Source organism: Fundulus heteroclitus, chromosome 14, assembly GCF_011125445.2.
Source record: "Fundulus heteroclitus isolate FHET01 chromosome 14, MU-UCD_Fhet_4.1, whole genome shotgun sequence".
NCBI classification, from domain to species: domain Eukaryota; kingdom Metazoa; phylum Chordata; class Actinopteri; order Cyprinodontiformes; family Fundulidae; genus Fundulus; species Fundulus heteroclitus.
In genome coordinates this window covers 1133016-1150167 of record NC_046374.1, presented here as the reverse complement: position 1 = coordinate 1150167, position 17152 = coordinate 1133016, and the positions used below count along the sequence as shown (strand labels likewise).

Below are 17152 nucleotides of genomic sequence, written 5' to 3'. Positions count from 1 at the left end.
GGTTGCTTAGGTTTGTGCCATCCTCCCACTCCAGATGGAGGAGGTGCCTGTTTGGACTCATGATCAGAAATGAAACTTAACGCAGGGAGGAAGTCCACGGAAAAGGACTCGTTTAGTCACTGGGTGGGGGTGGAGAGAGGACACAAACACCTGTGAGGACGGGAACATCTCTTCAGCCCGAAGGTAAAATTGAACTCTTTACGCAAGATTTTTTTTTTCCACAAATATGGTTGAAATGGCAAAACCTTTTAACATGCTTGACTTTTTAAAAGTCTCACTTGAGACAGATAAATCTGCCTGTGTTTGTAACACTTTGGTCTAAAGCTGTTTTACTGTAGCCTGAATGCAACAGCGTGTGACACGTGTTAATATGCGCCTTAGCTTTTAATGAAAAATGTCCAATCCATTTATCTAATACTGCTGATGTTGTAATTCCTTGTTGCAAATAATTTCTTTTCTAAAGACACCAAAAACACAAAAGGCACAGTTTCAAATGAGAGTTGTATATCACAAACTCAGAGCAAGAGGTCCAATATAAAGTTGCACAGCAAATGTATTGCTGGCCTTTGAATGGAGATCAGTAACCTTTGAGACTTCTTTGTTTACTCTTGCTGCCAGTTCCCCAGCTTTTCAGGTTAAGTCTGCACACACAAAACGCTTTCATATTGCACCACAGCAATTATTCAACATCTAATGATTTTAAATGTGCAACTTTCAAAGGAGGAAATTTACTTAATTTTTAATGTGGGTTAATAAATATTAGCAACTTAACATAACTTTCCTTTTCATGGATTTTGAAAAACACCGTAAGCTAAAAGATCCCACAAATCTTCCTACAGAAATGTACAGTTAAAAATAAATAACCGTATACATTGCCTTATAGTCAGTTTATTATTCAAACTGGTAGAAAGTACAACCATAGTCAGAACTGAGATGTGCACCTTGCAAATGTTCTAACACCCATTGAATCGTTACACATTTTCTCGCGTTACAAGCAAAAACATGTATAATTGTTTTATTGGGGTTTTATGATTGGTCAACAGAAATGGGTCCATAACTGTGAAGTGTTACAGTTATTAGTTAAACGTAAAAGTGTGGCCTGCGTTTGTGCTTGGCACCTTTTACTCAAAGACACCCAAATAAAATCCAATGAAATCAATCAGAGTTGAGCAAAATGCGAGAACCATGGTTACTTTGGAGGAGCTGTGGAGAACACCAGCACAGATAAGGGTATCTATTGATGGGATAATTAGTAGTGCATTCTGCCTTTAGTCAAAAATGTCAAGAAGAAAGCCAGAGTTGAATCAGGGGTCTTTTCTGCAGTTTGCCCTGCAGCTGTATGAGGGAAACCCCTGAATATATTAAAGGAAAGCTAGCACATTACCCTGAACACATCGTCAAACTTGGTGGTGGCAGCATCATACCATGGGATTGTTTTTTTTCTTCTGCAGCAACAGGAAAGCTGGTCAGAGTTGAATAAGGCTAATTCCAAGGCACTGATAACAGTAAACGTGAAGCCTGAGGCTGAAAAAAGTCTAAATTGAGGTGAAAGTTCCCTTTCCAGCAAGATTATCACTCAGTTTACAAAATAAACCAAAATGTAATAAAAATTAAACAAAAAAAGTCTGAATAAACCAACATTTCATTGTTCCACTTCACAGTTAAGGAACACATTGAGGTTTATTGCATAAAATACCAACAAATTACATTAATGTTTGAGTCCAACATTAATACCATTGCAAGGCATCACACATGCAAAAGATAAAGCTGGTGAAGATTCTCAGTCATCCAGGTCATGGTCTTTCCAAAAAAGTTAAAAGGTGGTGGACCTGTTTTGGTTCAATATGCATGTAATCTATACCATTACAAGGCCTTTGTTGGGCAGTACTATAAAGCTTGCAACTCCATACTACTCCAGACAATTGAGAAAGCTTTATGGATAGGAAGCGAAACATCTTAAAACTTCGGAAAGAAAGTCCAGTTGTTTTTTTTTTTGTTTTTTTTACTTTTTTGGAAAAAGCTAAAGCCCTCCTACATATGTTCCAGCTAGAGCTGGGTCTTATTTTCCCTTTGCTACATTAGAGCACAGGTGACCAGCTCCAGTCAAGGTCCGGTGTCCTGCAACCTGGAGATGTCGTCCAGGCCCAACACATATGAATCTAATGGCTGAATTGGCTCCTCAGTATAAAATTCAAGTTCTCCAGAGTCCTGCTAATGACCTGATGATTAACTTAGGTGTATTGAAGCAGAGACACACATAGAAGTTGCAGGGCACCAGCCATGAGGACTGGCGCTGAAGACCTCTGTTTTATTGGGATAAATATGAGCTTTCTTAAAGTTATGGTTTAAAAAAGCACATAGATCTGTTCAAAATGAAATTCAAAAAGAGGCCCTGAATTAAGCCAATTGTTGTGGTGTCCAAAGGTAGAACAGGCCAAGTAAGGTCCAAACCTGAACCCAATTGGGAATTTGTGGTTAGAGTTGAAGGTCTCTTTTGACAAGCAAAAAGCATCCAACATGAAGTACATGGAGCAGTTTTTGCCTTAAGTAATGGGCAAATATCCCAATGGCAAGATGTGGCGAGCTCATAAAGACTTACCCAAAGCAGCCCGCAGCTGTAGTAAAGAGGTGGTTCTACAAAGTATTGACTTTAAGGGATGGGAACAGTTGCGCATGCCAAAGTTTTCTTTTATTATTCCTATATGTTGCTTTTCCATCAAAATGAAAAGGAAAATGGACAATTTCAAAATTTTAGGCATGTTCTGTAAGTGAAATGGTGCAAACTCCCAAACAATTCATTTTAAATTCAGGTTGTGAAGCAAAGGAAAACTAGAAAAAATTGCATTTCCTGCGAAAATGCACTGTGAATGCAGTAAGCTATATGATTTAGCAAAAGATGCAGAAGTTCTTTGAAGAAGAGAAAATATTGCTGAAAAGCATTGAAGAAGTTGAAAAAGTTGAAGATTTTTAACATGAAAGAACAATAGCTGAATGATTAGACGAAGAAAAAAACTGAGGGAATTGCACCAAACATCTTCTAACTCATTCTAAGCACTGAATCGTTTAACAAAGCAGAAGTAGAATTTCAAACTTGAATATACTTCAGCTGTAGCTGGAAAAAGTATAGGAGATATCAAAATAATTCCTTCACTGTGAGTATCAGCCGGATTTGGAGGACAACTGTGCTTATTTTTATGTTTGTACAAAAATCGGTGTAGGCATAGCGACGATGTAAAAAGTGGATCATTTGGGGGCATGGAGTTCTGAACCTGTTTCAGCTGTGATTTACCCCGGGAGCAGGACTTGATTTCTCCGGAACGATAAAGGTTAGAGCTGTAATTTTTTTCTACGTTTATTTGGTAACGGATAGGGGAACCGGACAAGCTATCGGTTTTTGCTGGAAATACTTTAATTTAGGCACAAAAAATCCCGGAAAAAAGGTCATTTTGAGGAAAATGCGAAAATCCCCGAAACATAGTCCCGAACAAATCGCTCTAGCTGAAAAAGTATAAGAGATATCAAAATAATTCTTTCACCCTGAGTATCAGCAGGGTTATGAGGACTATGGTGCTCATTTTTATGTTTGTACAAAAATCGGTGTAGGCATGGTGACGATGTAAAAAAGTGGATCATTTGGGGGGAAGGAGGTCCAAAGCGTTTTCAGGATTTTGCACATTCGCTACTCCCGAACAAATTGTTCCTGCGGCCAGACCGTAACAGTTATCCACAAAATTCTTTTTTTGTGAGTGCCAGAAGGGTCTGGACTTGAATGTGTGAAAGTCTGATGCCTGTATATTAAACAGTTTAGGAGTAGCAACGATTTGAAAACATGTGTTGTTTGGAATTTTCAGTTGTCATTTTTCACAATCGCTCCATTGGAATTGAATGAGGAGGGTTTAGACTTGTTGGCGGTCTGAGGTGATTTGTGAAAAAACTATAAATGCTACACCCATGAGGGTTACATTTCCTGAATCCAGACAAAAATTCCTATGTTTTGATGTATAATTTATGTGGATAGGTTGAAAATTGAGCGAGTGAGAAGTTGTTTGGAGAAGAAGAATTTGTTGAATTTCTACAGTGTGCACTGTATAACTAGCCTCGTGAGACCATCCTGATCTCGCGAGCTTTCAAGGTTTCACTCGCAGATCAGTCTGGCTACCCTCCGTTAAAGAAAATTTGGAGCCGTTCACCAAACGAACGTCCAATCAGCGTTGGCTTTGAGGGGGGTTGAGGTGTGACGCAACGAAAAGCGCGACAGTTCAGTCTAAAGAACATGGCGGCTTCAGCCGATGAAACTAGCGTTAGCGTGGCTATCAAGCAAGTTTTATCGGAATTACAGAGTATTTCTTTGCTGAGCTAACGAGCCTTTACCTGCAGCAGCAAGAGTAGCTTGGCTTGTGGTTGTGTTTTGGTGATTGGTTTATTTGGCCCGTCTATCACCAACATAGGCCAATCAGCTAACCAGTATTTTCGCCCCTTCCCAAAATTACTTCAACGGAAGGTTTCCAGATGGATATGCGGAGCAAATCCATCTGGCGGAGTCAGGTAACTGTATAACTGCCTCCTTGACGACCATAGCAACGCATGTTATTTGCTGAATTTCTTGAAATGCCAAACTTATTTTAAGGAGGTACTATATGAAAATGGTAAAAGATATGAAAAAGCTGAAATATACCATAATAGCTGAAAGATATCACTACATTTTAAAAGTTGAATGGCGTTTCTAGCTGAAAGTAGGCTGAAGCAGTAAGCTGTCAAAAAGCAGCTGAAATGAGCGGAATTTTAGTGAATTACATTCATTTCCTATGGAAGGAAAAAAAAGCTGAAAATTTGCAGAAAAAGCTGAATGTTTTAAAAAGTTGAAAAGTTAAAAATACAAAAAGATATAGCCATCGATTCCAGAAGAAGCTGAATAGTTTAAAAGTTGAATGGTTGAAATCGGACAAAAACTGTAGGAGGAGAAGCAAATCAAACTTTAAACAGTAAAAACGCAAAAGAGGATCTCAAGAACTGTGAATGCCTACTGCATTCACAGTAATAAACTAATGTTGAGGGTTGGGGAGGTGCCTTGTCTGGCAATGTACAGTATAAATCATCACTAATCAACATAGAATAATCTTAACAGAAAATGGTTTAACTGCTGAAAAACATTTGAAAAAAGTTCTTCTTATTGCTTGTGTTGCATCTAATGTGGGATATTTGTCATTAGCTAAAATAAAAACCAAAGAGAGATTTTAAATGTCAGGAAGCTTTAACTGCAGGTGAAATATTTTCTCGTAGCAGACATGGCCGCCGTCTGTGTCCAGCCCAGGGACTCCTCTCTGGAGAAGAATCTAACCTGCTCCATCTGCTTGGAAATATTCAAAGATCCAGTCACGACGCCTTGTGGTCACTCTTTCTGCAGCAGATGTCTAGAGCTCAGCATCTCCCCATATCGTGTGAACGACATGTGTCCTCTTTGCAAGAAGCACCTCAGCAGAGCTCCTGACGTCAACATTGTGCTGAGAGACATTTCCCAGGAGATGAAAAACTCAATAAGCAACAGGAGTTCGGGCGCAGCCGGGGAAGTAGTCTGTGACGTCTGCACGGAACCGAAGCAGAAGGCTAAGAAGTCCTGCCTCGTGTGCCTCTCCTCGTATTGTTCCGATCACTTGGAAAACCATTCGGCTCAAAGGCTGAAGGGCCACAAGCTGGTGGAGCCGGTGGAGAACCTGGACGCGAGGGCCTGCCTGGTCCACGGACGCCCGCTTGAGCTGTACAGCAAGAAGCAGCAGATGTGCATCTGTGTTCGGTGCATAGAGGGAGGTCAGGAGGAAGTGGTCTCGACCGAACAGGAATGGCTCATGAGGAAGGTGTTGTAAACCTCATTCATAAGCAGCACTTTATCTATAGAACCACTTTGCTGTTAAAGAAATGGAAGAGTAAGTTCAATTGCACGATAACTATCTTGTTTTCTTTTACAGAATGAACTTGAGGACACCAAGACAGAGCTAGAAAAGAAGATTTCAATGAGAAAGGCAAAGATGGATGAGATTAACAAAGCGTTAAAGGATTGCAAGGTAGGCATATCAGAAAATATGTCTGACGCCAGACAGATTCTCTAACAAGACCAGTCTGTCAACTAGAATTAAAGGGCTAGCACCAAAAACACTCCCAGGTTGACCAAAAATCTGATACTTGGTGTAAAAAAAAAAAAATAATAAAAAAAAAAAACTTCAATCAAAGATCAGCTAACTCCTTCACTGTCCAAATGTCAACAGATCATTGCCATATATGGCAATTTTATTAAAGTTCTCTCCATTCAAGTTAAACGTCTTAGAGGCTTTAAGGGAAAAAAGAAACCATAAATTGTCACTATAACCAAATAAGTTGCATATTCTCTGTAAATTGGAAAATGTGGCCATGAGTCCTGCACCTTAACTTAAATTTATTTGAGAAGTATTTACCATGGCCATCCAATTTTTAGTGTTCTCAAGCACTGCATTTTTGGCTGATTGAACTGTTAGCAAACTATGTTCTTTCTTCTCTTTGCCCTCTATTTATTAAAGTACAGGAGTCCCTTCTGCAGAAAAAAACCTCCCCATATCATAATCATGCCACCCCCGTACCTTTCCATGGGGATAAACAGATCCCCCTCCAAGTTTAGACCAGAGGACATGTCCCCAAAATGAAAATTGTTGTCCTTGAGGTCATTTGCAAATTGCAACCAGTTTTTTTTTTATTTTCTTATTACTATTTACTTTTTTTTTTAAATAATAGTTTCTTCCTCAGAATCCCTTCACCTTTAGATAATGACCCCATTATCAGCTTCCCCCTAAATCTTCACATCATTTTTAGTATTTACTCTGGGGCTGACACCCATCACACCAGAACAGGTCCACCTCTGGGACACAGAACCCACCACATTTCGGAACCGTACCATCCCTGGACATCCCCATCGTGTTTATGCACATATATTATGGGGCAAACCAGCCACCCTGCTATATCTGCAAATTGCAGTCAAGGATGAACCAGAATTATGGACTTCCACAAAATAATTTTTTCCCTTAAGGTCCGAAAGAAAGCAGAGATGCCTCGGCAAAATGTGAAAGTCATGACATCATCATCACCTGCGCTTTCTCGGCTGTTAAAGGCACAGTAACCTTATAGTGGATACTCTGGCAGATCTTTAGCAGCCTGGCTTAGGAGGAGATCATGGTTTGTGGGCTACTGCATGTGTATTATCTAAAACCAACACATGCCGTACAAAAAGCATTGGCAGATAAAACAATAGTGTGACTGGGATGTGACACCATAATTTGTTAGACAGAAATAAGATATACAAAAACAACTTCTGAAATTCTTCTTCCCATCTCCAGGACCTGATTGACAATGAGTGGTGGGAAATCGAGTCTGTTTTCACAGCTATGGTTGCCATTGTGGAGGCAGCACAGAAGAAAGTCCTTAAGCCACTAGAAAACAAGAGGCAGATAATGGCTAAAGAAGCCGAAGGTCTTGAGGATGAGCTGAAAGCAGAAATCAGCAAAATCGAGAAAACAGTCTCAGAACTAGACGACATCTCGGCACTTGAAGATCACATCCTTTTCTTACAGGTCAGAGGGAAATCAATGGTTCTCCAAAGTCATCAATAATTTATCCTGGTTGTCTTAGAAGTTTTGTGAATGTGTCTGTTATCTCGTTGTCTGTTTTTCCTGGTTTTCCAGAAGTACCCGACTCTTTCTGTCCAGGAGGACATGAAAGACTGGACAGACGTTGAACTTGAAACCTCTCTGTGTTTTGGCTCCATGAGAGAAACCACGACAACAATGGTCAAACAGATTAAGCAGGAGCTGAAGAAGCTGGATGTCATTGGTAAAACCTGACTTTATTATAAGCTTATTATCATTTTTTACTAACATTGCTGAAAAACACATCTTCTCTTTGCAGAACTCAAACGATTCCCAAAGTTTTCAGGTAGGCAACACATTATACTTTCTCCTCAAGGTATCTCCTAAATAATGCATCGTTGAGCTGATAAAATACTCTTGATTTGACCTCAACAGTGGACATAAAGCTGGACCCAGACACTGCACACCAACGTCTTGTAGTTTCACCTGATGGGAAGGCAGTACAAGATGGAGGAGAAAACCAGGAAGTGGCTGATACTCCTCAGAGGTTTGATGTGTTTGGCAGCGTTCTCGGGCTCAACAGCTTGACGACTGGGAAGTCGTACTGGGAGGTGGAGGTCAACAACAAGACTGGATGGGACCTAGGAGTAGCCAGAGGCAGCGCCGACCGTAGGGGAAAGCTCTCACTGAACCCAGATAATGGTTACTGGGTTCTGGTCCATTATGAGGAGGAGAATTACGCAGCCATGACAACACCTCCCATCAGCCTTTCCCTTGAAGAGAAACCCAGGAAGGTTGGAGTGTTTGTGGACTATGAGGACGGTCTCGTCTCCTTTTATGACGCGACGAACCTGTCTCACATCTACTCGTTCACCGAGAGTCCGTTCAAAGACGAGCTTTACCCTTACTTCAGCCCGCACACCAAACAGGATAAGATGAACTCTGAGGCCTTGGTGATCTCTACCGGCAAGAATTTTGAAACGGAGAAAGAATTCAAGCGTTTGTCCTCCATTGAAAGTGTGTGATTAGTTTTATTTAGCGATATGTTGTAAAAAAAAAATAAAAAAATCTTAATGATGCATGGCAATAAATAGATTAACGAGGATGTTCTTCTTGTTAGATTTAGCAAACCGATTTTTAAAGAAAGGTTTGCCATCACTCTTAAACACCACTTGCATGCTATTTCATGTTTAAATAGTTTGTGTCAACTAATCAGTGGAACAAATATTTGAGTGCAAGCTCAATATGTGGCAATGTTCCGTTAGTGTTTTAACGTATCAATTGGAGAGAATTACATTGTTATTGCTTGTTTTGTTACCAGTAGATAGCACCACCGCAGCTAGTAAATCCCATCGCACCTAAAACTCAGATATGACGTTTCCAAGGTCTGTCTTTCAAAGCAAACGCAGCATTTTCTTCTGTGAGCAGTTTGGGAAGGTGAAAGCCGCTTATTTCAGACTGGGCCGTGGAAGGTGCAGAGTGCATGGTGAGCTCGGTTGTTACTTACTATTTTTCATGGCAATTCTCAGAATGTAACAATGAATCATGCGTTTTACAGTTGTATCCTTCCATGAATATTTAGTTAGACTTTTCATTTTATAATGTGATCATGAAAAAAAATCTAATTTAAAGCAAAAACACCTTTTAAAAATCAGGACATTGAAAAATGCAATGTTAATATTTATTAATGTATGCTGGTCTTAAGCTATATAACTCAGTAATAAAAATAAACAAATGAAACCAAACATTGTTTTCATGTTTTTTTTTCTTTTTGTAAATGCAAACTTTTCTTGTTTTCACCTTCTCTTATGGCTTAAATGTACATAATGCAAATTTACGCGCAGTACAAGTCAAACAGGCTTTGAGCAACACACACTGTAAACATAAAACCTCTTTCTGGATCCCAACAACTCCTCTTGCCAAGTCTTGTTCTTTATCTGTGGCTCAACATGCAACACGCCCACCACCTGCAGGCAGATAACTAGGGTATTTATTTGGGTAGCAGCGTCCCTCTCTTAATAAGGTCGATCATCCTGGCTGGTCTTTTGATTAGAAATGAAACCTGCACAGGAAGGAAGTCCAAAAGAAGCACCCAAAAGGTAAAAGCCTGTGAACCTACTGGATTTATGCTCAAATCAGTCTGTTGTGTTTACATCTTGCAAATATATGGTTAAACTTGACACCTAGCTCCACATTTTCAGCAGCCAGCAATAATTTTACACGATAAGACAGTGTATCGGTAATAAAGTGTTAAATGACAGCTGAGCTGCTCTTGAGCAAGGCTTTTCTTTTATAAATGTGAGTTCTCTATCGGGAACAATTCACACAACAGGTGTGTCACTATAAGCTTAACGTATTAAAGTGTCATAGCTTTTAGGACTGGTTCTTTTAAAAAATAGGTGCGTAATAAATAATGATAATATAATAATAATAATAATTATTATTATTAGTAGTAGTAGTAGTAGTAGTAGTATTAATATAATTAATAATAATACTTATTATTATAATACTCATATTTTTGTAAACAAAATATAGATTCATCTACTTTTAGATTTTGAAGTAAGAGGCCATTATGTATTTGAAAACAGAATTTATAAATCCAATAAAGACTCAGATCTGATGAATAAATAACAGGAATTATAATTCATGCTTCTTCTACATCACACAAGAGAGACTTGCACCATCACCTTAGCACCAGAAGGAATACAGATAATTGAGAAATGTTACATCACAACAGTACACACTACCATAAACAGATTATAATGGACCCTATCCACAAATGACCTAAATAACCTTCATGATGCATTAAAACTAACTTTCGATCATGGTGTGGAAGGTATTCCACAAACCAGAGCAGCATGTTCTTCCTAGTTTTGTTTTGACACTCGGTGCTTATCAGTATCCACCAGGCGATTGACTTTTTTTTTTATATAGTGGTTTGAAAAGGAAGGATCTGATGACCTTTTGAAACTTGCTTTATTTGTAGAAATATAATTTTTGACTTTAATTATTTAAGGTTGCTTGAAGAATACAGATGTTCCTGCAGAACAACCGAACAGTCGCTATACGTTGCAGCTAATGCTGTGAAATGAATAAATTAATACAAAAAATAAAAAAAAGAAAGAATTCCTGGAAACAAAAAAAGAAGTTGATGAAAAGAGGACAAAAAGCATTGTCTTGGATGAGTACAGCCTGCATTAGATCTCAAAAATAATTAAGGTTTAGAACACAGAAAGCAAATTATTAATGTAATCTCATTCATTTAATGAGACGATACAATACAAAACTCAGGCTCACAAGAAGATGCAGGAGCGTTATTCTTGGCAAGCTTAGAAACTCCCGTTTCTTTTGTTTTTGCCATTTTTAAAGAAAAATCACAGGGTGTTTTAAATTCTCTTCTTACAAACATTCTGTGTTGGTTAGAGGTGTAGCGAGATCTTGCACCACATGACCTCGCGACAGACCAATTTAAAGCTATTACAAATTGTAGCCTCTCACAAAATGTTGCTTAGTTGCTTCATTTTGAGTTAGAAATGGTCAAATGTAGTCCAGATTCCTTAAAAAAATGGTAGGATTATAAATCAGATGCCAACTTCTGTGTCATTGTCCAGCCGTTGTGGACAACATCTATCCTGCAATAAATCATTTATGTCTTGTTATCATTCTGCTATCAATATTCCAGATTTCAGGCAACCAATCATCTGTTTCGTCACATCAGGACAACTCAAGAACTACTTATTTTCTAATATCTGAATTAGAGTCTCAGTTCAGGTCACAGGGTGTCAAGCGTAAAGCTCTCCTATTAAAGCTTATACTAATAGCATAAACTTAATTCATCAGATGTTACATGCTGTCAACAACCAATATTGTCATGTTTTAAGATTTCAAATATTAAGTATTCCAAGCACACCTAACATTCACTGGCATGTGGAGTTGGTGGTAGGTCTTCCTAAATAGTGAGAATTCTGAGCAACAGTGTATTTTTTTCTGTTTTTTTTTTTTTTTTTTGTGGGGTAGCTGTTTTCTAGATATCAATATTCTAACATGTTGCAACACATAAAAAGAAACTAAAGAACACAATGCTCTTCTGAGAGCAGTTACTTTTCTAGTTGTTACTGCCGTCAGTATCAATGTTGGTTGGGAAACTCCAGAACTTTCTGTGATTGTGATCTTTACCAAGTTTGGCACAATCTGAAATTCACACCTGCTTGTTTAATTCTGAACTTTAGTAAACACAGTAACATTCCATAAAACTGCTACACTGCATCATGAATGGTGGCGAAGGACAGACTCCACAGCTTAAATATCTATCAATTAAACATCTGTCTTCTGATGTAACAGTCTAGGAGATTACAAAATATTAACAGCCTTTACCTTCACCACGCTGTCTTTTTTAAACAGGCATGCTGTCCACCACTGACCTACTCAATGACCACTTGCTGAGAAGCATCTCACCATCTAACCTGCTCCTTCCACAAGACTGATTTTGCTGATCCGGCCACTACAGCTTGTGACTTCTGCAGAAGATAGTATGCTGCATTTGTTCAGTTCAGATTAAAGCCATGTGTTCTCTTTAAGACAAAATCGCTGTTTTCAATCATTTTGCTGAAAGACATGGCCCAACAGATGAAAAGCCCAAAAAGCAAGAAGTATACTGGGGCAGCCGGGGAAGTTGCTTGTGACGTCTGTACCGAGCCGAGGCTAAGGGCTGAGAAGTCCTGCCTTGTGTGCCTGGTCTCATATTGTTCAGCCCACTTGGAGACTCATTTTACAGCTAAAAGGCTGAGGGGCCACAAGCTGGTGGAACCGGTGAACAACCTGGATGCAAGAGCCTGCCTGGCCCATGGACGACCACTCGAGCTGTACAGCAGGAAGCTGCAGATGTGCATTTGTGTGCAATGTATAGAAGGAGGTTGGGAGGAAGTTGTCTCAACTGAAGAGGAATGGCAGAAGAAGAAGGTACTTCCTGATTTAAGAGTGTCCCTCATCTGTTGAGCTCATTGCCGTTTCTTCAACGGGCAGGTCCCAAAGAAAGCAAGGATGGAGGATCATGTTTGAGTTTTGAAAATGTTCTATCTTTGTTTTCTGTAGGCTCAACTTGAGAGCACCAAGATGGAGTTACAAAAGAGAATAATGATAAGAAAAACAAAGATGGACGAGGTCAATAAGGCTCTGAAGAGTTGCAAGGTCAGTATGTGACAAAAGAGGCCGAGTCTCAGATCCTAGACGGGAAACCAAGTTACAGCAGTTTGTTAAAATATGCAACTAGAGTCAGTGTCAAAAGCAGACCGACCGTCTGAAGTTGATCAGATGTATGACATTTATTAGGTAATTTACAAATCACATTACTCCAATTGTATTTCAGACTGTTATGCATTTATTAAATGACACAAACATTTAATTTTGACTTGAATTTAAAACTTACCATTGAAACCTCTGACCATCTAACCAGTCAGACTGATAATTATGGAGGACTGACATGTTCAAAATGAAATATAGAAACATATACATAAATAAATACACGCCCAATAGATATATAAGCATAAAATTAATACACAAAAATACATGTAAATAAATGTAAGTAGCAATTAAATTATACAATGAGACATAAATGTAAATATCTCTCATAATTAGCTTATTTATTCCTCTTTTTAATAATGACCTCATTTCTTTATTTTTCATTATAATTGTCAACTTTATTTATTAATTACTCCCTTTGAATGCGTTTGGGGAAAGGCAGCACATTCAGCAGAACTTTTCAAGCTGATTGGGCAAAGCGACACCTAGTGCCCACCTTCCTACCAAAGGTTGCTTTTAGCCAACCACAGTATCACATTAAAACTCAAGCAGCAGGCATTATAAGAAAACACAAGCGGGTAAGCTAGTCAAGGTATTTCTTTCTGTTCTTCCCTCAAAGAAGAAATTGTGGATTCTTACCAAACAGACATAGCAGCAGATACCATGTGCGTTCTCCTACGCTGCCATGTTTGTTTTGGTTCGGCCGTGGGCTCGACGGCTCTTGCTTTCTTTTACATCCGTTATGTCCCGCCTTATACCGCAACACTGCAACGTGATTGGCCCGAACCATTTTTGGTTCAGACACACACGGTTGAAGCGGGAGTGGTACAAGATATTTGTGAACGCACAAATTCTGTGAGAACTTATCTTGCAGGCAATGTTAGATTTTTGTGGCAAATAGTGAAGTTTTAGGGTTTTTGCAACTGATGTACACGACCAGTCAAATGTGTGGACTCACCTCTGTTTTTCAATGGCTTTTCCTTATTTATGACTTTCTACATTGCAGATATATAGTGAAGACATCAAAACTATGAGTCAAAAGTATATAAAATTATGTATCAAAGTCAAAATTGTGAAATAACTCAAAACATCTGGTGTATTTTAACTTTTTCTAATTAACCCCCCTTGTTTTGATTACTGTTCTGGTCACTCTTGGCCATCCCCCAATAAGCTTCATGAGGTCAGTCAGCTGAAATGATTTTCCAGCTGTCTTGAAGGAGTTCCCTGAGGTAGTAATAAAAATAAAGACAAACCATTGAAGTTCAACCTTTTGACTGCACTGCAAAAACTGAACTAAAAAAAAGTAAAATTTTCTTAAAATGTGTGTATCTGTCCTTGATTTGAGCAGGTAAATAAGATGATATGCCAACAGAATAAGATTTCTGCACTTAAAATAGGAACAATTCATCTCCATCATCTTATTTCAAGTGCTAAATGTCTAATTATCTTAATTTAGGGGTCAAAATACTCATTCCATTGGCAGATGATCTTATTTACCTGCTCAAATCAAGGACAAAAACAGTATGTTTAAGAACATTTTGCTTATTTTTAGATCCATTTTTGCAGTGTGTATGTCTTAAAAAGGTCTAAATGTTGTTGTTGTTGGGAACTCTGCAGAATACGTGACACAAAGAAATCCAGTAATCTTCGTAAAGTAATGACTGTTTATACTGACTTTCAGGAGCAGCTTAACTGGTGGGATACTGAGGCTGTGTTCACAGCTGTGATTGCTATAGTGGAGGCAGCCAAGGCAGAAGTAGCGAAGCCACTAAAAATCAGGAGGCACGTACTTGAAAAAGAAGCAAAACACCTCAACGATCAGTTGGAAGCGGAAATCAACAGACTTGAGTCAACAGTTGCCGAAATGGACAACATTTCAGCCCTTGAAGATCACATCTATTTCTTACAGGTCTGGTATCTGAAACCTTGCTTTTTAGCTTTCACGCGGTCTACAATAAGGTCACTTTGGAGATTCTGCTTAGAGCCATGCGCAATGATATGTTTTCTCCGTCTCTTTGCAGAAGTACCCTACTTTTTCAGTCCGGGATGAAATGAAAAACTGGACTAATGTGGATCTCGACACCTCTCTGTCTTTTGGCTTCACGAGAAAAACCACAGCAACTATGATTAAAAACATTGAGCAGGAGCTGGAGAAGCTGGCGGGCATTGGTAAGAGTTGTCTATATGGTAAGAAAAGTGGAGACTGTGATTACATCATTGATCTTCTGTCTTCTGTTCATAGAACTGAAGAAACTCCCGAAGTTCACAGGTGTGTTAATAGCTTATTTTACTTTTTCATGATATAGCACAACAGAAACAATAGTTCACCTCCTGAAATAAATGTTTATGTTGTTTTAACAGTGGACATAAAGCTGGATCCAGACACTGCACACCAACACCTCATCGTTTCACCTGATGGGAAGGCAGTACAAGATGGAGGAGAAAACCAGGAAGTGGCTGATACTCCTCAGAGGTTTGATGTGTTTGGCAGCGTCCTTGGACTCAACTCTTTGACGACTGGGAAGTCGTACTGGGAGGTGGAGGTCAACAACAAGACTGGATGGGACCTAGGAGTAGCCAGAGGCAGCGCCGACCGTAGGGGAAAGCTCTCACTGAACCCAGATAATGGTTACTGGGTTCTGGTCCATTATGAGGAGGAGAATTACGCAGCCATGACAACACCTCCCATCAGCCTTTCCCTTGAAGAGAAACCCAGGAAGGTTGGGGTGTTTGTGGACTATGAGGACGGTCTCGTCTCCTTTTATGACGTGACGAACCTGTCTCACATCTACTCATTCACCGAGTGTTCGTTTAGAGATGAGATCTATCCTTACTTCAGCCCGCACTTTAAACAGGATAAGATGAACTCTGAGGCTTTGGTGATTTCTACTGACAGACATTCAGAAACTGATTAAGGACGGACAAGTTTTTCTCTTCAGGATATTTGGGGGAAAAATTAAGGACATCTCCCAAGATCTTAGAGTTTCAGAGTTTGGTTTGTATTGTTTTCTTTTTTTAAGGCAACAAACTTTAGTGGATGTAAAATCACATGGGGCCACTATGTAATATGGATCTGTGGTCTGCCGATAACTCTCCGGTATTGTCAATCCTCTTAAATCAATGTGACTTACAGGTTTCACTTTTTATAGGTTTTTAATCTTAGTTCAGTTAACTTTGTTTCATGTGACTTTAACACAGATCAAGTTTGAATTATGCAATGGAGGGTTTTTTATTGCTAGGGTAACTCCTTAATGCAACTATGTATTTACTCTTACTAGAAAGACTATCTTCAGTACAGATTTTGCATATTTTGCAGATGGCAGAAAAGCTGTACCTATACTGCTTATCATTGGTTACCTGAATGGGAATGATCGGGAATAGTATTTTGTCATTAACCTACTACAACCCATCTATTAACCTGTGAAGACTAATAACAGAAGCTAGAAGGTGAGATACAGCGATCTACACCAAGATTACAGCCAATCTAGAATATCAGCTACACCCTGAATACTTTATTGCTATACTGTCTCAAAGCGTGGTTTCTCTAATCTAATGCCAACTTGGCACATTTTATGAATTGGCACAGCAGAACAACTAAATGTAAGAAAACTGTGATTCAAGTTGGGTTTTTGTATTTTGGATTGTTATGACTCACGGTCTATAAAACGCCAAAATTGTCCAAAATCAATTCCAAAATTTTAAATACAAAATACACAATAGAATCTCTGTGGGGTTGTGGTCACATCACATCTTCACCAAACAAACAGAGTGATACCCCAGCCATTACAGCAGGTGTTGGTACTTTTGGCAGATGCCAAGTCTGGTTGAAAAACGAAATTAGTATCTGCCCAAAGGTTGTCAGGAGAATGAAGCATGAGGTGCTCTAAAGTTTTCTGCGTGACGGCTGTGCTGACTGTCTGCATATCTCACTTTTTTATTTCTTTGCCCTTTTATTTGTGCCACTAAAGCAACAAAATAATAAAAAATTCCCAAAGCTTAAACCAGATGTGAATTGTTTACAACAAGGTACCTATGCATTTTTTCTTTTTCTTTTTACCAGGCCAACATGTAGAAATGAAATGTATAATTTCAAAATTTCCCTCAAGTCTTTTCACTAATCATGCTTTGAAGTGTAATCAACCAACAATGAATGGATGTTATGTTGCTGAAAAACAATGCTGATATTTGGACTGTTTTGAGAGAACGAAAACAACAACAACATTTGTGTTCTTACATTATATAATAAT

General features: G+C 38.9%; 2 protein-coding genes across 4 annotated transcripts; both read left to right on the top strand.

Annotated features, from left to right (window-relative positions):
• Positions 1-92: 92 nt before the first annotated feature.
• On the top strand, positions 93-8667 carry LOC105915714 (E3 ubiquitin-protein ligase TRIM39). Of its 2 annotated transcripts, none has more exons than XM_036146006.1 (7): positions 93-183; positions 5284-5852; positions 5964-6059; positions 7359-7592; positions 7704-7851; positions 7927-7953; positions 8043-8667. In XM_036146006.1, the coding sequence occupies exons 2-7, from the start codon at positions 5286-5288 to the stop codon at positions 8630-8632; spliced, it is 1662 nt and encodes a 553-aa protein (XP_036001899.1). In that variant the 5' UTR covers positions 93-183; positions 5284-5285; the 3' UTR covers positions 8633-8667. The 2 variants fall into 2 exon arrangements, with proteins under 2 accessions (XP_036001899.1, XP_036001898.1); XM_036146005.1 differs by having other exon boundaries at positions 97-183; positions 5281-5852.
• A 973-nt stretch (positions 8668-9640) lies between these two features.
• On the top strand, positions 9641-16078 carry LOC118556522 (pyrin-like). 2 transcript variants are annotated; one of them, XM_036146007.1, is made up of 7 exons: positions 9641-9706; positions 12009-12566; positions 12699-12794; positions 14587-14814; positions 14927-15074; positions 15148-15174; positions 15267-16078. In XM_036146007.1, the coding sequence occupies exons 2-7, from the start codon at positions 12222-12224 to the stop codon at positions 15818-15820; spliced, it is 1398 nt and encodes a 465-aa protein (XP_036001900.1). In that variant the 5' UTR covers positions 9641-9706; positions 12009-12221; the 3' UTR covers positions 15821-16078. The 2 variants fall into 2 exon arrangements, with proteins under 2 accessions (XP_036001900.1, XP_036001901.1); XM_036146008.1 differs by lacking the exon at positions 9641-9706 and having other exon boundaries at positions 10839-12566.
• The last annotated feature ends 1074 nt before the right edge of the window (positions 16079-17152 follow it).

Coding starts and splice junctions, on each gene's coding strand:
- LOC118556522 (XM_036146007.1), top strand. CDS start 12,222: ATGGCCCAACAGATGAAAAGCCCAAAAAGCAAGAAGTATACTGGGGCA. Junction 12,795..14,586: donor AGGCTCTGAAGAGTTGCAAG/GTCAGTATGTGA, acceptor ACTGACTTTCAG/GAGCAGCTTAACTGGTGGGA. Junction 15,175..15,266: donor GAAACTCCCGAAGTTCACAG/GTGTGTTAATAG, acceptor TTGTTTTAACAG/TGGACATAAAGCTGGATCCA.
- LOC105915714 (XM_036146006.1), top strand. CDS start 5,286: ATGGCCGCCGTCTGTGTCCAGCCCAGGGACTCCTCTCTGGAGAAGAAT. Junction 7,593..7,703: donor ATCACATCCTTTTCTTACAG/GTCAGAGGGAAA, acceptor CTGGTTTTCCAG/AAGTACCCGACTCTTTCTGT. Junction 7,954..8,042: donor ACGATTCCCAAAGTTTTCAG/GTAGGCAACACA, acceptor TGACCTCAACAG/TGGACATAAAGCTGGACCCA.